Genomic DNA, 23,840 nt, shown 5'->3' on the forward strand with positions numbered 1-23,840 from the left:
TGCTTTTCCACACTTTTCTGAAGAAAGTCTCGTCTTTCTGAGATCTCTTCTGTTCGGGGCCAACTCTGAATCTTCCCACACTGATTGATTGCAGAGACTTCAGCTCGTCCATTTTATGTGCAGCTTACAGAAACTGTGAGATGACACAGGACACAGATCCTTCGTGTGTTTCATAAAGGGACAGAACATGTCTGCAGACACTTGTTTAATGAATATTTCTGCATATTGAGCAACGATGTCACAGATATTCACATTAATCAGCAGTAACACCAATCAAAACTACAATCTCATCATGAGAGGAATGCGAGGCTGATGAGAGGTAAGTGAGAACTGTGCATAGTTAAAACCTTTTTCTTTGTTTCTGTGTGTGTTTATTTTTTTTTTATGGGCGTCTTGTTGAAGATAAGAGGAAGTCAGCTCGTAGCCAGCTTGGCTGTGATTAATGATCTCCCTCTGCCGCTTGTGTGCTCTTGTTCTTCACGTGTAAACACACTTAGCTGGCTCCATCAGACACATTTCTGCGTTACATAACCAGGCTCGGTTGATAAGTCGCTTTAATGGAAATGTTACGAATGGAAAGAGATGCGGTTGTTTCTACATTTATGCGCCGACGCTTTTTTGTTGTGATCATTTCAGATGCAAAGAATAGAATCGCACCCTTTGCTCACATTACAATACTGATTTCTGATCAGCTGTAAAACAGACACCAAATATAGCATGAAATACAAATAGGTTATATACTGTAAATGTAATTATAGTTTAATAACTCTGAACCCTGCTTGTTAGATATCATACGCTACTTTCTGATATCCGAGTTCAAAACTATCCTGCTAATATCCAAAATTACAGCATAAACGGTATATAAACGATGGGCATAGCAACCACGATGTCACCCTTTCTGTTTTCAGCTATAAATTTACACCTGCTGACTTCGATGGAATTATATTTGGATGATTTCTAACTTAAAAAAAATAAAAAACATTGCTTGTGGCTAGGTCCATCTTTTATGTACCGTCTATAGGATCAGCTCCCTTTTGGGGATTTTATTATTGTTATTATTATTATGTTGTTGTTGTTGTTGTTAGAAGTCTGCCACATGTATCTGATAAGCAGGTTTTATTTGAAACACATATGCTGTAGGCCTTCTACTCATGAAGATGGGACCTTACTATTTGGGTTTCTTATGACTAGGATCAGCGCTGAGACATCAAAATCAATTTCATTTTATTTTTATGGCTGGCAGGCTCCTCTGGAGGGAGTTAACACAATAGTCTGTTATTACTTTCGCCCTTTTGGCAGTTTGCGTTTACTTTCCTCTCAGTGAGACACAGAAAGCTTTAGCTGTAAGAGCTGGATGTGGAGGTAGTCTTTAACCTCTCCATGTAATGAATGAATTTACCTACAGCCGTACACTGCTTAACATCCCTCTGCGCAGCTCGGTGTCATTTTGAAGAAAACGCTGCAAACGGTACCGATAAGCTTTTTGAATGGCCGTTTCCACCACAGACAGACATGTTTCATACTCAGCAGAGTTTTTGCACCAGTGATTTAGACCATCTTTAATGTGAAAACTCGGTGATTACTTGGACACCATCTCCCTCTGTGCACAGGCCTTAAATGCTGATCGGGCTCACTGTCAGCAGAAACCAGAAGCAGTGTTTGGCCAGATTTATATTTGTGTAAAGGCGGAGCTTTTGGGTGAAGAGTGGCTGATTGGCAGTAACATGAAAAGCAAGTAGGAATCTAATTAGGGCTCCATATCTGAGGGTGATCAGGCTTAATGTACTGAAGCTGCATGAATAATGGAGAAGGAGCTGTGGTGAAGAAATGCACTTGGATGTGCAGTATATCAATTATCCAGGGATGCTTTTATAAACATATTCCATATACGTTCCTTTCTCATGCATATGCAATGGCAGCATAAGGATTATTTAAGATATAACAGAATTCATGATCTGAGAGATTACATTGACATACTCCTCGTTTATTCAAGTTTTTGGTCTTTTCGAGGAGGTTAAAGTTTTATTTTGATTCTTCTACTGTAGCTACACTTGATTTTTCTACTTGTCATTGTTTCGGCCTACTTAAATGTAATTATTATTACATTATGCAATATTATTATGATGATGATAAACCAAAAAGCTGCTGTTGCCAAATATTCCCCCCCTTCCTTATACAGTCTCTTTAGATAGATCAACCATGTGTAAATACAGTATGGCTTTTTAAACTAGGTTTTAATACCAGACCCGTTATAACGCAGTACGTCTGCAATAAATCCTAAATAGAATAAAGAAAATGAGTTATGCCCCAAAACACATTCAGGGACTACAGTTTAGTCTAAGCTTGCAGCCCTTTATGTCTACATGCTGTGAGTAAAGGATCTTAGAGGAGGAAGGCTTTAGGCTTCAGATAGAGGAGACCGGTTTGGCAGCTTCTGCTAATTAAATGTCTCCTTTTACATTTTTCGGTTTCCTTTTGAGTTCACATGGCATTCTAGGAAGATGACATAATCACGAGGAATTCAGTAAATAAACAAGTGACCTCCTCGGTAAACCGCAGATTTATTTCCTGTAACTCTTAAAGAGTAAAATTCTCAGGAAATCAGGCAGAGAGCTGACGGAGGGGGAAACCGCTCCATCAGTCACTTCCCGGTGATTGACTGCACCCTTCTGGCCGCTCTAACCTCGCGACGGTCGGAATGCGATACCTGCAAGCGGCTCCACCTCCGCTGTTTATATGACTCATGAATGGCCTTCATCTTCCTCTGCTGCTGCCACTTTTTTGTCACCATTTAATATTCCAGTGTGGGTGATTGGTGCATGTTCAGCCTTTGTTCGCCTACATAAACAACTTTGTTTAGTTCTAAGAGATTGCTCTTTTCTGCTAAATAACCAGATTCAGCCACATGAATGTCTTTATTGTGCAGCACTGACTTTTACCACCTGCCTATGAGGAGTGCACAGAGCACATTATTCACCCCATCACAGAAACTGGGTGGTGAAAAAGGCTCATAATTAATGGGTATATGTTTCACTTTTGGAAAAAAAGGATGATTTTAGCATGAGCAGTCATGCTTTCTGTCTTTGGTTAAACTATAGATACTTGTAGACAGAATCTTACATAGTATCCAGTTTTTAACAAAAGAGTTGCTTTATTTTTGTCAACTTTTAAGCCACAGTGGATCATCTCTCTTCATTTCATCCTGTCACACAAACCCTCGACATGTCTCCCTTCATTACATCCATGAGTCTTCTCTGAGGTCTTCCTCTTTTCCATCTTTAACACCTTTTGTCCAGTATATCCAGTATATCCACCCTCCCTCCTCTGCAAATGCCCAGACCATCTCAGCCATCCCGCTCTAACTTTGTCTCCAAAGTAACGGATGCTCTTTTACTAATATTTTGTTTTCATTTTAACCTGAAATTGGTGATAATTAACATAAAACTTAGACGCAGAAGAACAAACAAAAAGTTGGCTGAACTTTGATTAAAATGCAAAAGAAAACCGAGCTTGTGTCTCTTCGTGTGGTAGGATTTAAACCCCCAACCAGAATTTAAATAGTTCAGATGTCCAAAATCTTTGTAATATCAACTGTCAAATATGTCGCAGGAATAGGTTATATGCATATTTTTCATGACTGCACTCAACCTAGTCTCCGGCACAAATGGGGCTCTGTGCTTCCAACTGTAATCACTTTGTAGTGAAGAGTGAAAGGATGAGATTAATTGCTGGTTGTCTGCAGCTGTTGCCACATCTTACCTGTCAGTCGGGGTCTATTAGACTCATTAAACACCAACACCAGCACACACAGCCGATCGCTGTGAATGTGTCTTCTTCCTGAAGACCAGTGACCGTCTGTATGAAGACACAGGTTCAGTAAGGAGTGGAGATGACATAGATCAAATAATCGTACCACACTCTTATTTATTCCTACTTTTATTACAGTCATAATCTCGACAGAGTTTTAAAGCACTCGCAGTGATAAAGTGTGTAAATGACCCCCAGTGAAGGATTATCGTAAAGCTAACGAGCATATGTAGTTAAGGTTCGGCACAGTATTACACTGTCATCAACACTGCGTGGCTATGAGAGTGTTATTGGTTAAAAAGCAGGAAAAATAAATATTTCTAGAGTTAGTCGGTTCCATAGAGAATTACAAGCCTAAACAATTAAATGCATGATGAACCACTCTCTGCAAAAGCCCTCACTTAACTCCTAAATGTAACATCAGCAGATAGAAAATCCACCACTGCTTATTTCACAATAATGTCTTCACGGCCAATTTCCTCAATAAGGACGAGCGGAAGTGAAAGCCTTCCTGTTTTAATGTTGATCTCTGTGCATTAGATTGCGTGATAGTGTTATTTTGGTGCCTGCACATTTATTTCCACAGATGATTTTTAATTAAATCTCTCAGCCGGCAGAGCGCCATGGCTACATTTTAATTGGAGCACTTACTATTTAAAGGATGAGCTAAAGCTTCACATGAACACAAGCTTACTGTGACGATATTGTTCAGTTTTGCTTTTAAAATTGAGATTTTCTTTAATAAGTTCAGCGAATTCTTATTTCTATTCAATTATATACAGAAAAAGTCTGAAGAAGCTTTTTTAAAGAGTCAGAAAAGAGTCAGCTTTCCCCTTTGTCACGAGGTTGTTGCCACAGAGAGTAGCTCCACATGTGTTTTACACCAGACGCTCTTCCTGACACGACCCCAAAAGGGATTTTTGGCACAGATAAAACAGAAATGAATATCATGTCAATAAAATACATCTACAGTGTGAAAAATCAGTTTAACTGGAGTGAACCGGTTTAAAGAGCTGTGAAAACACAAACTATGGACAAAAGTGGTCGAGGGTCAGGTAATGACGTGAATTAATAGTACCTAAACGGGGCTCAGGTTGCTGTGAGAAGGTTACGCGAGCTTATAGCAGCACAACTAAGGGATGGTTTAGGGTGACCTGATCCAGCCCTAATTATAAGATTTATCCAGAAGGAACGTTTTGAGGCTAATCTGGAGAAGAGGGTGTTTGTTTGTTTGTTTGGTGATCCCAAACCGGTTCCATAGGAGACGGGTCTGAGCTGAAGGCTCCGCCTCCCATTCTACTGTTAGAAACTCGAAGAACCCCAAACCAGCCCGCAGTCTGAGAGCAAAGTGCTCTGTTGGGATAATATAGCACTATGAGGTCTTTAAGATATACTGAGGCCTGATCATTCAAGGCCTTGCATGTGAGCAGAAGGCTTTTAAATTAAATTCTGAATTTAATAGAAAGCCAATAAAGAGAAGCTAATATGGGAGAAATATGCGCTCTGGTACTCTCGCTACAGCGTTCCAGATCAACTGAAGGCTTTTCGGGGAGCTTTTAGGGCAACCTGATAACAAAGAATTCAAGCAGTCCAGTAAATTTCAGCTTTGCATAAAATACTTCAGATGATTTCTTTTTATACATTCAGTTTCCCAAGTTGTAGGTAAGTGTGATGTTGATGGTGAGGCAGGAATATTTTCTAAAGAACACATGATTATGCTTCATTAAAGGACTAATTAGTACATCTGGTGCTGCTTAGTGTGTGATGGTGGTTATAGCGCAGTGTTAGGTCATTTAAGTGCTGCTTTCTCTTTTTTAAAAGCTCCAGTCTGCCATCCACAGCACTGGTGCTAGTTCAAACAGCCAGTTGCACATGACAGTGCGTAGGCTTCTAAGTTTCCCTGCAAACCACCGAGCCGCGGTCATTAACGCCTCATCCAGGAGCTCCTTGCTGTCTGGCACTTGTTGTTTCACATTATGTGACACCGTGGGAATCTGAATGTTTTCACTTACGTAAGCGAGCCTGCGTTCATTCTAATTTTGCCTTTGTGTGCCTCAAGGTGATTGTGGATGTGGACGAGTGGCTCCACTTGTTTGGTGGAGAGGAGCCATTCTGCACCCTTACGCAGTACAAGCACTAAATGGACTCAGTGGGCTGAGCCGGTGAAGGAGGTTGAATGAGTTTAAAAGCTCGATATAGCTCGGAAAGAGCGGATTTCAACTAATCTGCGGGAAATTTAGAGCACCAGTCACTGTGATCACATAATAGATGTGTGATCAGACAGCCTGAGGGGCCTGACTTCTTTCTGTCTAATTCACGGTTTTCAGGTCTGATGTGCTGTGACATTTTCGATTTAATTTTCAAGGCGGCACACGAAAGCCCAATTTGTCTGCTTTTTATATGTCACGATTGTGATGTATGATGCCTGAGCCATCGAAATTCTGTCCATTATCTGAAGTCATTTAAAGCTTTGATTGTTAAACGGTTGATTCACCCACTTCACATAACAGTTTTCGGGGGTTTTGAGAATAATCAAGACACCGCATCCCTGAACTTCTGTAAAAATACATTTCTGGAAAGAGATTTTGTTCTTAAAAACTTACTCCAGAGTGTATCAGTTTATTAATCACCGGAGTAGATGTTGCGCATTTCCAGTCCAGTTTATGGCGTCCTACTTTTTCCTTGAAACTTGTATTATCGGTCGAGTGTCTGGATTAAGATTGTCCTCCATGTTTTTGTTTCATGTGCTTTCTTTTTGCTCCTAGTATGTGGAGGCCATCAGTAATAAGCAGAGTGAGCTGGATAACTACATCGCTGAGGGCTACAAGAACGCTCTGTCTGAGGAGAGGAGGAGGTACTGCTTCCTGGTGGACCGTCAGTGTGCTGTGGCCAAAAACAGCAGCGTCTACCACAACAAGGTGAGAAGATATTTGATATGTTTGAATTGCTGTTGCTCCCACAGCACCATCATTTATGTTGTTCCAAAACCTGAAAAAACAAGAACTTTTATAGGTTTTAAAAGTTTTAGTTTTTTTTTAGTTATCTTTGTTTTTACAGTCACAAGGCTGTGACATCACAACAACACGATTGGTCTTCTCATTGACTGTTGGTCGTGGTAGGACCACATTCATAGCTCACTGGTAACTGAGGCATTTCCCAATAAGGGTAGCAGGCTAAAATGCTGCGCGTAAGGGTGCAGAATGGCTCATTCTGCACCCTTACGCAGTACAAGCACTAAAGCACTAAAATCCACTATTTCACTCCAAATGAATGATCATGTTTTCTGCCACTTTTACCGCACATACCGTACAAGCTGTGATAGGAGACGTGTGCCGCTTTATCGTCTTCCTTTACCATTCGCGGTGACCTTCTGCATTTTTCATGTATTAATTCCATCAAAAACCCTAAAGACGCCTCAGATGCATCAGCCAATCACGACTCTGTCCTGTATCGCACTCCCTCACAAATGGTAAAATGTGAAAATGTCCGTTTCCTGTTTTGTCTGTTTTGTACAAATGTAAAATGTCAATTATTTTTTTTAAAAAAGTGGCAAAGGGAAGTGCGAGAGGATGTAGAAGAGGAGGATGGGAGGGAGTGTGGAGGTCGGTGGGAGGGAGAGTGACCTACTTCTGCAAGAACACTTGGTTCAGACTCACTGTGTGTGGGTGTGAAGTGTCTGAATGGGTGATTGATAGACAGAGGGAGGAAGCACAGAACACAAACTGCTGCTGTGATGATTAAACAGCCTTAAAAAAATTGTCTTAGAGGAGTTCACATTAATACTTATTTTTGAAAAAACGGTTCCCACTTTCAGCTTTTTCAGTGGATGTGAGGCTCTGAAAGACTCTGATAGTTGAATTAAACTCATGTGGTGATGATAATAATCATTTGTAGTCACCCTATTTATTTAGATTTATGTAAATGTATTTTTGGGTGGTTGTGAAGCTCAGGACCAGGTAGTTGCTTCATACTCAGGGAAGCAGCTGAGGTATCACTATGTCGTCGTTTCTTTGGTTGTAAGAGTATTAGAAATGAAATGTAATCCTAAGTTATTGCTGCTTCGCTCCACTGAACTGTTGAAACCCTGCAGGTCCGGTACTTCTTAGTTACCCTCAGGAGTACATGTACTGTGAGATGACTGCTGAAGCTCTCTGTTACTTTGGGAAATCTCGTGTTTTATTAGTTACTGTAGGCGAGCGGCTCTCTCGTGCTGTTGTCAATCAGCCGAAAAGAAAGAATGAAAGAAAACAGAGCCGCCTTCTCCTTGTCGATTTCTGTCATCACTGCTAAAGCTCTGCCCACCTACGCTCCACCTTAACTATGTGAAAAGCTTAGATTGTTATGACTCATCTTTTTCGCCAACATCCACATGAACCGAGAGAGATTTTGATGAAAACACAAAGCTTTGCGTGGGTCATACTTCATTCATCGCAATTTCACTGATGCAGGTACAAAAAGGAAGCGCTAACAGTGTTTCCTTCTGACCTGCTTTGTTCAGTGATAATTTAAGTCCCCTGAAACAACAAAAGCTGCATTAACTGTGGATAATCTACGTATGTTGTGTACTCACAGCCTCATAGCCACAGGCGGCGTGAGCTGACACGGCCGTCTCTGAGCCCGTCGACCAAACTCTCCGTAGAGAACAAGTTTGAATCGCCACTTACATGATGTCACTTTATCAGTGCGAATTAGTTCTTGCTGCACTTTTTTTCCCTTTGTGTATGTGTGAGTTTGTTTGATCATCCAGCCCACACGCAGACACCTGACACTGTGGCCCACATGCACTCAGCGGGGCCAGACAACCTTGGAACCACGCTGTGTTTATCCTCCACACCAGCCTGGCGTGGTTAAAAGCTGTTTGCAGAGCAGATTCTGCTCGCTGTCTTTCTTTATTCATGAAAACTCAGAACTTCATCATTTATTCACTGATGACAAATGCAAATGAGAAGTATCTTTATGTAACTGAACTACTGTATAATGTATGGCTTCTCATCCCTCGTGGCCTGCGCTGACTGCGTGTTCTTTCTCCTTTTTCCTTTTTCCTTGCATCACCTTTTTGTCTGCTTGGATTATGTAAAAAAAAAAAAAAAAAAAAGTGTTGTTATATTGATGCCCACAGGGGAAAAAAACACTTACAGAAGCGGCTTTATTTCAGAAGGTAAACAAACTAGAGAAATATATGTACACCCACAGCAAACAGGGGCAAGCGCTGCTCCCAAAAAAAACAGAAAAATTAACAACTCACGCTGTGGAGCTCCAGCTTTACCTGTTTATTGCGCCACAAAAAGTGATATTCACAGCACATCTGTGAGCTTTTTTCCTCTTTTTGTCAGCCAGGTTTTTTCTTACAAATAAGAAATATTTTATTTCTTTCTGGAATATTACATAACTGCTTAAGTGGCATACGGCGCATGTGCAGAAGAAGTTGTAAAGTGAGTAGTGACTTTGGCGGATCCGCTGCGCTCTGCTAGTACCCTCTCATTTCCTTTCAGCTACAGATTCAAATGATTTAAAACTTACACATTATTTTGACTACCAAGTATTTCTCATGTCTTTCTTTCAGGGGAAGGAGCTTTTAACTCAGAAGATCCCACTGTGGCAGCAGGCTTGTGCCGAGCCCAACAAACTGCCAGACCGTGCCATGTTTCTGGCCCAGCAGATGAGTGGTGCAACGGGCACCATGCCTCCTGGTGCTCATCACCCCGGCCTTCCCATCTCTGAGCCTATTCCTGGTGCTAAACCCCTGCCAGTGCCTCCAGAGCTGGCAGCCCTCAGGGCCAGCGGTGGCATGGGACAGCAGGTGAGTTCTTCTTCTGGCCTGATTTAGTTTGCCAAACACTGGTACACCCGTGTGCTTTGTTTCTTCACACTCACTTACGTGTTAGAAATAAACATCTGTTACTATTGTGTTCCAGTGAGCTTTGCTGTGGGCTTGTTGTGATAGAGAGGACTCAGGATTCAAGCTTAGACTACAATGTACAATAGACTGTATGTAAAAGATGGGTGTAGCCACCATGATGTCACTCACTGGTTAGTGAATTTCCATGAAGTCTTCTGCTGTTTTCACTGTTTCTAGCCATTTGAAACAGCACAGTTCAAAGAGTCGCCCCCTGCAGGCAGTTAGAAAGAATGCACCCAGAAGCTATGTCAGTCTGTTTTTAAAGAGTTTTAGGTTATGGGCACTTTCTAACTCTTGAGGTTTGAGAATGAGAAGCCCAGACAAGCGGTCAACTGCATCGGGGAATCCCTCAACACATCCTCACAAAATCTGGGTCAAGGGAAATGAAATCATTTGGTCCTTATATCCTCAGGCTCTTTGGCACCCTGCCCCCTTCCTTCTCCTCCTGCAGGCTCAAAAATGAACACAGACTTTCAAGATTCAAAGACTTCATCATTTTAATTACGGTGGTGCAGATTAGTAGAGTTTTATAACGGCAGACTAAATATACTTTGAAATTCTTTTTGCCGTCTCCCAGCTACTCCTTAAGCTTATCTTCAAATCAGCGTGAACTCAAATAGTGTTTTCACTAATCACAATTTCATGACCCAGATCTGCTCTCCTCCTTCATTATCACTAATGAGCTTCAAGATGTTGCGTAACAGCCTTTTGTGACGTAACGAGAAAAAATGTTTGCATTTTAATTGCCTGCATGCAGAGGCTGATGGGAGGTGTGGAAGGAGGGATGCCTGTGATGAATGGTACGGCCGGCGTTCATGGAGGAGAAGACTACCAGCAGTGGATGGAGGGCAAAATCGCCCAGGGCAAAGCCTCACCGCAGACTCAGCGGCACGGAGGCGAGGTGTACTCCAACACCCTACCTGTGCGCAAGGCCGCCCCAGCCAAGAGCAAGACCACACTGAGTAAGGACACACACTGTGGGCTACATTTATTCTGTCGTGGTGTTTAATCTAACATAAGTCCTGGCAATAATCACACTAACGCTGCACTTTTCTGCTGAGCAAGGAGGCTGATGAAAGGACTCGTTAACTGACTTCACAATCCTAAATGTATTTTAAAATTAAGAAAGGCTCAAAAGACTATATGTAATATAAAAGTGGCAGACACGTTCTCCAGTCCTGCATGGCTGTTTTAGTTTTAGAGAACATTTGCAGTCTGGTTCAGTCTTATCAGCCTTATTTCAGCCCCAGCTCTAGCAGCTCGTTTCACAAAGAAAGCTCCACAGTGTCTCTCTGCACAGCAATAAACAGCAAAGTGACGACGAGACTTAGCTTCAAGAAGAAAGGAACCTCTAGCAGTCACATATAAAGCAGTCAGATATAGGTGAAAACACAAAAGAGCAAAGTCTGAGGAAAAAACAACATAATTACAGCAGTAATATTCAAGAGGATAGAAAACGGCACTCCAAATAAATGGTTCTCTTTGTTTCCGGCAGCTGGATATATGAAAAGACCATCGTTTGCTTGGCATAAGAATATTGTGAGCCAGTGTTATTTCAGGGCGGTGAGTTTGCCAGCTTGTTGTGGAGTTGTTCTGCTGTTTAGTGGCAAAATGAAAATATCTCGAAAAGCAAATTTAACTTGGCATTCAGCGTGCTTTTAATCACAGTGAATGTACTGGAAGGTATATTTCCAGAAAAGAATTACTGCATCTCAGATATAGAAAAAGCTAATGAGATGACCCGGCTGCCACACACATGCTCGGTGCCGTTTTAATAAGAAAGAGGCCAAAGCAAGTGGGAATAGAAGGAGATGTGATAATAAAACCAAAGTAAGACGGTACATTTCTGAATAAAAATAGATTCAGGGGAGAATATTTCACAAAAATGTGAATAATATAAAAATCTACATTGAATAAAATCCCTGTAGACATTCTGTATGTTTCAAGCATCGTTAAGGGCTTTGTAGCAAAAACTGAAGTTTATGGCAGTGTGATAACAACTCTCTTCCTCCTCCTCCTCATCTCCAGCAGAGACCCGCACGCTGCCCCGGTCCAGCTCCATGGCAGCAGGTCTGGAGAGAAACGGAAGAACTCGTGTCCAGGCCGTCTTCTCCCATGCTGCCGGTGACAACAGCACGCTGCTTAGCTTCGCTGAGGGCGACGTGATTACCCTGCTGGTACCCGAGGCCCGTGATGGCTGGCACTATGGAGAGAATGAGAAGACAAGGATGTGAGTGCAAAATGAAATGCAGCAAAAAAAGCGACAAATGCAGTTCTGTCAGGATCACTGTAGTCAAAGCTGAGTGGTTATTTCCACCTGCAGTGATTTATATTCGGCCCACTTGGAGAGAGGAGTGACAGAATAGAGGAATCTGCGACAAACAGACATAATGTTAAATAAGTCAGAAATGGCATGATCAGCATGAAGTGGAGGAGCTGAAGGGTTGCAAAGTGGGTTGCAGAGGCAGCGGCAACTGCAGACTGTAGGTGAACAGGTCAGCCAATGCTGTGCATTTGGTTTTTGTGTTGTTTATATTTGATGACCTCCTTCTGCAGGCGTGGCTGGTTTCCCTTCTCCTACACACGGGTGATCACTGATGGCGAAGGAGACTCGATGCGGCAACTTCGAGTACACAAGTGGGTGTTTGCACTTTGCAGACTTCATTGTTTTGAATGCATAATCAAACTGAATGTTATTAAGTTAAATATTAATATTATTCACAGAAACTTAATGATTTTGTTGGTTAACCTGCCAGATCTCCTTTACCAGTAGAGTTGGGGTTTTTACATAAATATTAATGTGAGATGTTACTCCTTACTCGGGCAGCGGGGTGGAGCTGCGTTGTATTTCAGCAATGATGTAATTGTGCCCATGTACAGTGCTTGTGAGTCCATCAAATGCACTGAAGCATTTTTCAGAAGCATCCCAGAAACGGCTCTCTGTTCTGTGCGGCACAAAATGCACAGCGAGTGTATTTTGGCCAAAGTCATGTCAAACTGCACAGAGCAGATGAAATGGGCAGGAAAAGCATTAGGAAGCTGATCAATTTTCAAAATAAAAGACCCTGGCTAAAATCTTCTGAAATGCTTTGGTTGGGATTTGATGCTGTGTGAAGGATGACACAAACCCCACCGAAGACGAAGCATCCCACACACAAAAAATGCACTTAGGAGCTGGTGAAAGCCTCTGTCTGCTGAACGTAGTCACACATCGATGAAGCAATGAACGAGGAGGGGAGGGAGGTGGTCTCACACACACACACACAACCCCGTTCAGCTATCCTAGTGAGGACCTTCATTGACATAATGCTTTCCCTAGCCCCTTACCCTAAACCTAACCATAACCTAATTGTAACCCTGACACTAAAACCACATTTTGAGCCTCAAAAATGGCTTTAAATGCCTTTGTGAGGACCAGGTTGTGTGTCCTCACAAGCAGTTTTCAGTCCTCACAAAGATAGCTAGACAGGAACACACACACACACACACACACACAAACAAACATAACAAACTCTATATACAAATATCAGACTCTAGGCTATACTGCCTCAAAATAACACTGTGATATGACGTACTCATACTGGGAACAGTAATGCATGTTATAATGCATGTTATTGTATTACATTGCATAAATATAATGTGATTGCACTGCTCCAGCACTCAAAATGATATTGTACCTTGCAGCAAAAGCAAACCAATCATAAAAGTACTTCCAAAATCAAAATCAGTCCCCTGATGACTCGCCCATATACCTTCCCTACCTAGAGACATCAAATGTTAGCGCCTGATTGGCCCAGGAGGAATTGCCCGATGGGGGATCACATGATTTACAGTTTCCTCCTTTTCTGTGTACTTCTTTGTGTTTCTAGTCTCCACCATGGCAAAAGCAGCAGCACGGGCAACCTTCTAGAGAGAGAAGACATGGCTCTCCCCGTCCCTGATTATGGCATCCACTCCCGTATGGCAGCACAGAGCGCTGCTGCGCTGCACGGCAGACAACAACGCCCCTACAGTGTGGCGGTGCCAGGCTTCTCACAGGTGGGGGGCCTGCAAAACAAGCACACAAACACATGCAAACTCGCATCCACCCACATGGGTTCACACATGACACACGAGCAGTCTCACGAAACCTGGCAAAGATCTCGTCTGTCTCAGAAAGTTTGGAGGTAGCTTCCCCCTACGTGCTGCCAGCCGGAGATGCTTCGCTTTGACTCGCTCTCTCTTAGCTTACATAAACGCACAAATCAGCTCTGCCTTGCTTCACATTCCTGGTCACAGAGGGTCGAGTGTAAGATGAGGCACAGCTCAGATTGCAGAGGTCTACCGCTGTCGCTGAAGGAAGTGCTTCTGACAGGCATCAGCTGATAACAGAGTCGGCGTTCAGCCAGACTAAAGAGAAGGCAGCTGTGGTGATGGAGGCAGCTTAATTTTTCAGAAGGAAAAATCAAAAGTAGCCTTACGCAACGGTAAACTTCACTACTGGCCCACCTTCCCTCCTACGCCTCACCTGGAACATTACATGTGGGCGATGCCTAATTGCTCAGCAGTCATGTAACATCAAGCTTTGAAACATCTCTGCTGACATTTAAGGAAAAATGTGTTTTGTAATTTTGGTCAAGGATATGTATGCGTGGAAGTTATTCGGTCATTCACTTCTGATTTGATCTTCAATAAAGCACAAAATTTTGTTTGTTTAATATGAACATAAAAATGGAAAATATGTTAAATATATTTTACACTGTTTCACTTTTAAGTCATCAATTTCAACCAGTCAGTGAAAGAATAATGAGATGATAACCAGGAGAGGGGCTGATGTATATAGTAGTGTATTTTCCTACCATACAGTTTCTTTAACATCTCCAGTTTTCGTTTGATGATGCTGCATCTTCTTCTTTATGTTTCTTTGTCGCCACCTTCTGACTGCTTTTGTCATTGCAACAGTTCACGAAGTTTCAGAACCAGGCTCAACTAAACTCAATTTTTTATTTTGGTTAACAAAAATTATTTTTGTTAAGAGCACATTTTGTAAAATGTGCCTTTAAGAGAGAATGCAGTAAAATTTAAAAAGTAAATTTAAAAAAATAAATTTATTAATAATAAATATTATTAATTAATATTTATTTGCTCAATAAATAACAATTTATTTTTACAGATCTTTTACATTTGTGTCTTCTTGTTTTTAATAAACAGTTGAAATTGTTAAGCACTGTCTTTACCTTATTATCTTATTAGCTTATATTATCTCATCATACTGGTATGAGTGACAGTTAATGTGGTTTTCATGCTTTATTTCAGAGTTCATATTTAAAGCGCACAAACGAAACGTTTCTTTCTTCTTTGATTATGTCTTTGCAGCAGGGAGTCGAAGAGTATGAGCCCCGCTTCCCCACAAGGTAAGAACCACTCAGCTTGATTCAGTCAGTGTGGGTTTTTTTGTGTGTGCCAGGAATCAGTTTCAACTCAGTTCCAGTTCAGTCATTTCAAATGCACTCGGCAGTGTTTGTGGGTGGGAAGCCAAAGTGGAATTCTGTCCCGTTGGCTCGAGGGCTGGAATCTGAGGCATCAGTGAGAGTTAGTTTACCAAACAGCTGAAGATGGAGAGATGAGGGATTGGGACAGATCCTGGTGCATGCCAAGTTCAGACCCGCAAACAGACAACCAGCAGGACACACCACACTCTTTGTGTTGTTTTTCTTAGTTCTCCTCTGTTTGCAGCAGCGTGATAGGAATCCATAGGTGATAAGATGGTGCAGTTCTGACCGCATAATGGTTTTAAAGAAGGCTGGCTTTATCTTTAAGTCATCCATTAGTAACAATTGTTTCTATCTGTAAAACTAGATTACATTAATCATCTCTTAGTGCTGTTTTGTCAAAGCCACCGTGTGGCTCGTCCATGCCCAGTGAGTCCTCTGGTGTTTAGAAGTGCTGCTGTTTTAACACAAATCATACTTTAGACACCTACACCAAGTAGTTTTTAATGGCTAATCCTAACTCAGCAGTTTTTGGTGCGTAAACCTGACCGAGTCAAAGTGAAAGTAAAAAAGTGGGGACTGTTATGCAGTCTCGATCTGGGCCCAAACTAGGATCCTTAACTGATAGACCTGCTTGTGGGCTCCAAAGAGCCAGTATTCCTGAGTCCAGAGGACATTGTGCATGAAATGGGGAGTCACAGGAGGCACCTGACAAAGTGGCAGTTAATTAGACCTCAGGAAGAGAAATAGTTGATTAATTTAAGTGTAAGTCGTTTTAGGTTTCCTTTTGTTCATTAAGTTAAGAAAGAAAATCATGCTTTGACTCCACGGCACCTTCCCGTCACGCCACCGCCCCCCACGCTCCATGCAGCTCCTTCTGTCTGCTAACTGCACTCACTCAATCCCTGCTCGTTAAAACCACATCCACATTTTGCTTTAGAATGAGGCTCAGATCCAGTTAAACCTGTAGGTTATGCTTGTCATGTCGGAGGGTAGACGAGGTTTCTGCGTCTGCGTGTGTCCTGGTTTTGTGTTTGCTGTTGTTTCTCCTGAGCCAGCCCACCTGGAAGCCTCTCCCTCTCTGTGTCCACAGTTCCACAGAGGGCAAATTGATTTCGACAGTGTGAGGACAGACAGACAAACAGGCACAGACTCAGCCACACGATAGGACATGCACCTCGCTGCCCATCTGTCATCCTTAACCCACCCTCTTTCCCGCCTCCCTACCTCCTTCTCACGACAATAAACTCACCCCAAGCCGGTCAGTTCGAGGAAGACGCTTGGGTCTCTTTCTTTTTCTCCCTCTGATCTCCCTCCCTTCGTCCTTCAGTCCTGCCCTGTGCTGTCTAACTGGCCAGTAGCCACACTGGGCCGCTGGTGGAGCTTTGGTGCAGAGCCAAGCCAAAACCAGAACAAAGTGGACTCTGTGCCATCCGCATATTCAAAATCAGTGTGATGGACATTTTCTGTGAGGAAAATGTAACCTTTGCTTGTCTTTCATGCATGTACATTTCTTTTATATATTGCTGGGAGTTATATTTTCCCAACAAAGGAACCTGATTTTCACTAATGTCAGTGCTCTCAGTTAGAAAGACAGTGTAAAGAATGATATGTAAATCAGGGTGTAATCCTAAAGTGGTTGATCCCAAAGAGGATTTTTATATTATGTAAAAATGACATTGCAATCAATGCTTTTACTGGATCTTTCAGTATTTAACAATAATTCTACCTTTTCATGCTGTGAGGTTTTGTATTCCTCTGACATAAGAGGCCATGTATCGCGAGTAGTGAACAGCTCATGTAAATGTTTTCACACATGAAACGTGGGGGAAAAAAATGTGACGGGAATGTTTACTGTACATAAATGTGCCATACAGAAGTGCTTGTCATGCAGTATCTATGATCAGTTTATAAAAAATGCACCTTATGGAAGTAATAGTCTATATTTCTGACTGTGTGTAAACAAACTTACTGTAACGTTCTCAGTGTGAGCCTCTGCGCTCGGATGGACACACAAACACACCACTCTCGGGGTCCTTTGACTGTCTGTTGTGGTGCCTGAATATTGTGCCAAGGCTGAATGGGGTCAACTAACTTACGCGAGGCTCTGAGCCGGGTTTAGTGCTGAAACTGTTTGTTCGTTAGTCAGTTAACTGATGTGTTGTGCCGATTAAGTGTTTGAAATAACTTATCAGGCTTAAATGCCAAATATTTGTTGGCTTCGGGTTCTCAAATACAGACATTTGCTGCTTTTCTCTGTTTTTATATGACTGCAAATTAAATATATTTGGGTTTTGAGCTCATTAGAAGGATATCACTTTGACATCACCAGGTTAAAAAAGAAAGGATCGATTAATTGCTCATAAAAATGATTAGAGTTGGAGGCAAACTCTGGTTCATGCATGAAAGAAAAGACAACTGGTATTGCGGCGCTGCTCGGTACACGTGATACCGAAACCATTAAAATAGTTGTTTTTTTATCATAAATAAAAAATAGGCATAAAGTTCATTTAAAAGATTCAAAAATATTCACATGTGGTGCTTCTGCTGTCGGTTAACTTCTGTGATTAATGTCGTTTTATGGGAACTTAAGACTTCACATGAACCATCAGCGGTATTGTGATTAATAGAAAAAAAACTACACTGGCTACAGAGTGGTGATTATACTGTGCTGCATTTAGCCAAAGTACAGACTGAAGGCACAGCCGCCTGCAGCTTTGAAGGGGAGAGGAATTCATTTGTGGTTGAAGCCTCATTCAGCCTTCTTGTACTGCTGTCTCTGCGATTAAAAGCCTGGTTCGTTTTTTTTCTCCAAACCTCAGTGAGTAAAGAATGTCAAGAGAACTGTTTGTCTGATTCTTTGTGTGCTCAATAAAAATACCGGTGTGCTTGTCTGTATGTCGGCCCAGTTAGTGCCTGTCTGTGCTAACCGCTGTCCCTTTGTTGACATCTGGTGTCCACGAGCTAGCCCGCTGGGACGTAGTTTCGGCTTCTGACTGAGTGCTTTCTTCACCAAAGAGAGGAGGTTAAAAATGAAACTGTGCATCTCTCCCATTCCTCCTACACTGCAAAAAATGCTTTTACTAAATTGTTAATGAGGGAAATTGTTTGAAGAGTCTTGCAATATATTTTTCTGCAAGTATGTGATAAAGTAAGGCACATGCATAAAAAAAAACAACTTTCAAGTGCTGCTTTTCTGATCTGCCACTTATAGACAGAAAAATATTTCCAGACTCTGCCTGAGACCTAACACGGACCTTTTTTGCACTGTAGAAATGTTCTCCTTGCTGCACATGTCTGTTGTCTGTGCTCTCTTCTTCTCCTCTCCGTTTGTCTGTCACCTAACACTCGTCTTCCCCCCTTAGCTTTGCCAACCCCCCCGTCTTTTTTCATCTCTGTTTTGATGAATTTAGAGACAAAAGTCGAGTGCAAACGACTGGAAGCTGCCAGTGTTTCTTCTTTCTCCACTAAAATAGTCCAAGGTATGGCTGACATCGCTGCAGAGATAGCACACCAATCACCTGTGGCTAATAACGCCAGCATTCACTGACGTGCTCTGATTGTGAGGGGTTTTGTTGTAAAAGAGTTACAAGGAAAACATCTAAATATTGTATAGAGAATTTATGTATATGCATGCTTTGGGGGCACCAAAAAGTGTAACACTGATGACCTCACATGTATGGTGAATTTCTACTCTTACAAAGTATTAAATAAATTTATTCAGCTGGATATTTTTATTGTTTCTGTTCGTTTTTTCCCTGAAGGCTTTGGTGTGACATGATGAAACTTTTACGAAACACCATTTGAAGAAGCTTTTAATTAGCCTTCAAGTGCCAAACTAGCTCGTAAAACCAACGAACTTTCATTGACAGGCAGCATTTCAACTCTCGATTCTGGCTTTAAGTTTGTGGCTGACTAAACTTTAGTCACCACATCTTTTCTCACAGCTAACAAACTGGGGATCGCCTTCTTGCTTTAATACATTAACAAGCGGCTCTTCTTGCACATTTGACATCACCACTCTTATCTACATTTCTGGAACCGAGACCCATCATAACCTCCCACCGGGCTTGTTGCATGTACAGTGTGTGTGTGTTCTGTGCACAGTAGTACTTACACTGCATCCTGACCTGCTATTACTCCCACTGGCCTGCTCCTCCTGCTGCTAGCAAAGGTACTTTTTTCAACTCAACTGTGTGTGAGTGAGTGTGTCTGTTTGTGTATTGCGATCAACACAACGTGTTCATTTTTAGTGTTTTTTAATTTTTGTAGTTGTTTTGCTTCACTGTGTGGTGGATTCACATGCCTGTTTGCCTGTTTTTTAATTTAATCTTTATTTCCCCCCCATGTGACACACGTGAATATGTCATAATTTAAATGTAAACAGTCTCGGTGAATTTGTGGAGTTCTGATCTGTTTTTTGTCATGTTTCAATTTAATCTAAGTAAATGATGACGATAATTTTGGCTAATTTAGTAATATTAAACAAGATCTTTACTGAGTTTGACTGGCAGCCTCTGCAGACGCTGTGTTTAATGTGGTGCTGATGTTGGTGAAAAAATCCTTCTTAACCTTTGGCTCAGTGAAGGTACAGCAGTGAGATCATGATGGAAAACTGTTCAGAGCAGTCATGTAAAAGTCTCACAGTGTTATCACTGAATATATCTGGCACTGTGTTACAGATAATAATGTGGAAAAAATCAAACAAAAGGAGCAACAGTACCTGCTAAATACAGGCTCCAGTCAGCTCAGTCTTGGTCTGTTTTCCCTTTTAATACCTTTAATGATACCTTGTGTTAACAGGAAATCAAATATATATGCCTTATAATGTGCAGCCATGTTAAGAGGAAGTGTGTAGTAATTTATTTCCCTGTCTCACGTTGGAAGATGTGAGTTGGTATTTGATCCTGACTGTTGACACATGGGGATTGTTTCTGCCTTTCAGTACAGGGCCTGATTACGCCCGCTTTTGAGTGACCAAAGCCCATCGTAAGTGAATAATCTTGGGTCTAAAGTGTCTTCGTGTATCCACTTGCTTTTGAATTTTTCATTATAACTGAAAGCTGCTTCATTTTTTTGTGTTTTCTTTGCGAGCTGTGGAGTGGCTTTTGGGTTATTTCCATCGCTGTTTGTTTGTTTTTAATGTGATGTGACTGCTGACCTCATCAGCTGATTGTGGGCTGTTACACTTTGCCTGAAAAACGTGTTGTTTGTTTCGGCATCATGCTCTTCGCCTCAGCTTTCTCTCTATTTGCATGACTCAGACCTTTTTATTTTCAGCAGCAATATGGCTGAAAAAAAAAACCAACCCATTGTTCCATCCTGTGCTCTCGTTGACCTCGTCTTCCGTTACCATTTTACATTTTAACAAATAAAAACCACAATCCCTTTTGCTCTTTTTCTTCCTAGCGATGATCCACCAGGCGAGCCGGCTGTGGAGGCCCCGGCCAAACCGCCGCTCTCCGACGATGAGGATGAAATCGAGGAGGACCACCTTGATGAAGCTCACTATGATTCCTTGGAGAAGACTTCCAGTCCTCCAGGGGACTTCTGAGCTTTCTTTCAATGTAAACCAGCTGTAGGTGGATCACTGGTGCACAATTTCACCCTCAACCCTAAACCGGAAGGCTCTGATTTACCCTCGGTATTACAATAATGCTACAAAATGAAAAGAATGAAATATAATCAGCAGATAAAGTGCGCTACAACATGTCACGGCAACAGTAATCTCTGTAATCGCCCGGAGAAAATGTAAATAAATACTAGGATTGACTTTATATTTAACCACGTAGCAAGGAAGCCACATTCAAAAGTTACAAAAATTAAAGATGAGGTTTTCCTGTTGATTGGTGACTTTGGTAAAGTGGCATTTTAGATGAGCAGCAGTGGAGCTGATTCACTTTTGTTAAGGTTTTAAAGCCTACAAGGAGCATGTGGTGTATAAAAAGAAGAATGAGAGCAGATGTTTACTCGTGTGGCTCATGTGGTTATTTTAAAGTCAGAATTGTTGCCTCTTGTATCGTATCGTTACCCAAAGACTAAAGCCTAGCTCCATGTAGACTCACAGGATCATTAGCCGGTCATTTAAAATGCAGCTCCTCCCCTCTTGCCTTGTCAATGAAAGGGCTTTAAAATTGCTAAGCTTTACACCATGCTGGGTGTCTCACCTTTGAGCCTCACCTCTCAATACTGCCTTTTCACCTGGCAAGAGCACCTCATGCTTGTCAAACAGTCCAGTGTTTGCACCATAAGAAACGTCTTATTCAGAGACCGATGATCTTAAAGCACGACGGCAGAAAAAAAAAAGTACTGAAACACATCAGAAAGGTAGATTATATGGAAAAAGATATCTGTAGAATACGTTTGTGCTGATAGCATCACAACTGATAAGCACACTACTCGTAGTACTGTACCTTCAACTAATTCTGTACTCACAGGAAATCTTTTATCTTTCTGCAGTACTAGAGATAAGCAGCCGTGCAGGCGTTTGTACCTACACTTAATAATGAATTTCACTGGTTCTCAGATTCATGTTTGATTGTTATTGTTCGTAGTGAACAAGCACTTTATAAGATCTTCTTAAAGCAACATGTTCAGCTGAGATTTAATTCAGTAACACAATCAACAGGAGAAACTTTGTAATTGCATGTTGTTTATCTAGTTTAAGGTAATCGTTGACAGGCAAACAGGGTAACGCTAACGTAGGTTGTGTTGGTTGCACTGAGGTCATTTAAGATGTGCTCGTTTCGGTGTCTGTGGTTTACTTGTTTAAGAATTTAAAATACATTTAAATCTTAGATTTAAGTGGGGTGTAATAATAACTTGATAAAGCACTGAAAACTACATTTAGAAAAATCACACCATCCCTCTGCTTTTCCCACTTATTGAGTTATTGATTATTTTTCATTAGCATGAACAATTATGTGATTGCAGTAAGTGTCATGGTGCTTACTGATAATAATGATATTCTAGGGTCCAGTGTGGGTATGTGAAATTATACCTGCTCAGGTTAGGTTTGGTTTACCTTCATGTTGGAATAGCAAACTGGAAAACAGGTTTGAACTACTTAACTGCTGGATATATATCTAGGCGAAGGACCCACATCAGGAATTATGCAAAATTTCAGGTCTCAACTTTTTTGAAAATTATTATTCAGAAAATTATTCCAGGATGTGAAAGTTGTTTTTAAAATTTTTTGTCCTCGCATCTTTCAAGCATGTGTTTCTTAAAATTATATCCAACATTTGTGAAAGGCCCATTTTCGAAATAGGACATTTTGAAAGTTTCATATTTATCTGAGTATTTTAATATATCTTAATGGAATTTTAAAATATCTCCATAAATATAAAAAAAATACCTCTTTAAAAATATTTCAGTGGATGAGGGTCATTCACTGAAATATCTTTTAAAGAAAACCAATAACACAAGAGACCTGAAATTTTAATTCCTATTAATAAGTGATGAACTGACATAAAAATACTTTTTTTTTCTTAGCCTTCAGAGAACCAGATTTCTTTTAAGTTGTTGATGAATTTCATCAGTAAATTTTAGTTAACAGGACTATGAGGTGAATTCATATTCACAATAATAAAAATTAAGACTTTGAGATTTGAGAAGAAACTAATTTGAATGTAACTGGTTTTAAACCCGATTTAAGCAACAATTGCAAGTCTGATTTATTTGTTTTTATACTTTTCATATTAGCAGAGCAGAATTAGCCTCAGTACTTTCCGCCCTTATTAAAGCACCCGTACCTCCAATGTAGTGAACGACGGAGCTTGTTATTACACATGGATGTAATCAGCTGTGCTACACATCAAAACTATCATGCACCTTATTGTATGTGCATGCAAAACATGTATCCACCACTAGATGGCAATAAAACTCGACTTCCTCACCTGGATTTAGACGGTTAGAAAGGAAAAAGAGATTTTCTTTAAGGCTATTTTTAAAGTTTCTAGAATTTTTCACACATATTTTCCCCAAAGTCAGCTGGTATTCAGCTGTATATGTCTGAGGATATTTCCAAAAAACTCCATTGTTTTATATTAATTATGAGGAAAAATCAAATTCTGGATTCTGCAGAGATCATGCTAGTACCTTCTCATTATATCAGAGTACTTGTGTGGTACAGAGGTACATATATATCCATAATGATTCACCTGCATTGGGTGATTCAGTTATTCACTCTGTTTTGTGCTCTGACCTGATATGATAATCATTTTTAATTGTCTTTCTAAGGAAACTGTTCTTGATTATTGAGATCAATTCATGAAAAACTTCACTTCACTTCAACTATATGCTTTATTGTTCTTATAATATATTTGATAGTTAAAATTATCAAGTCTTCATACACTTATAGCGCTGTCTTCAGTTTCCCTATAGTTAATACAAAATTACACGGGATGTTTTGGAAATATCTGCATTATTTATTATTAGATGATCCCACATGTCCCAGCTCATTTTACAGTTATGTTTCAAGGAGAGATATAAGAAATTAGCTGAAAACTATGTGACTCAGAAATATGGAAACCAATAAAACCTACGTTAATGTAACATAAGGAGTACTGTACTGGCAGTCTACACTATAATGATGTGAGTTGATGGTAAACAAATTGTTTGTTTTTTAGTTTAATTCTGACAATAAAGAATCAAGTATTTAA

The 23,840-nt window shown here is 40.9% G+C and overlaps 1 protein-coding gene across 12 annotated transcripts in view; it reads left to right on the plus strand.

Annotated features, from left to right (window-relative positions):
* Positions 1–23,840, plus strand: part of baiap2b (BAR/IMD domain containing adaptor protein 2b) — a 71,208-nt gene extending 47,368 nt beyond the window's left edge. For 5 of the 12 annotated variants that reach the window (XM_040014462.1, XM_040014465.1, XM_040014466.1 and 2 more), the window contains 8 exons: positions 6,573–6,725; positions 9,371–9,607; positions 10,464–10,668; positions 11,735–11,936; positions 12,263–12,343; positions 13,576–13,744; positions 15,062–15,099; positions 20,587–23,840. In XM_040014462.1, coding sequence (XP_039870396.1) covers positions 6,573–6,725; positions 9,371–9,607; positions 10,464–10,668; positions 11,735–11,936; positions 12,263–12,343; positions 13,576–13,744; positions 15,062–15,099; positions 20,587–20,731 — 1,230 coding nt within the window. In that variant the 3' untranslated portion in view covers positions 20,732–23,840. Of the gene's footprint in view, positions 1–6,572; positions 6,726–9,370; positions 9,608–10,463; positions 10,669–11,734; positions 11,937–12,262; positions 12,344–13,575; positions 13,745–15,061; positions 15,100–16,270; positions 18,907–20,122; positions 20,167–20,586 lie in introns of those variants that run through there. The other 7 variants (XM_040014463.1, XM_040014473.1, XM_040014470.1 and 4 more) reach the window with 6 other exon arrangements.

The sequence above is a fragment of the Simochromis diagramma genome, unplaced genomic scaffold (genome assembly GCF_900408965.1).
Source record: "Simochromis diagramma unplaced genomic scaffold, fSimDia1.1 OVJJ01000669.1, whole genome shotgun sequence".
Lineage (NCBI taxonomy): Eukaryota > Metazoa > Chordata > Actinopteri > Cichliformes > Cichlidae > Simochromis > Simochromis diagramma.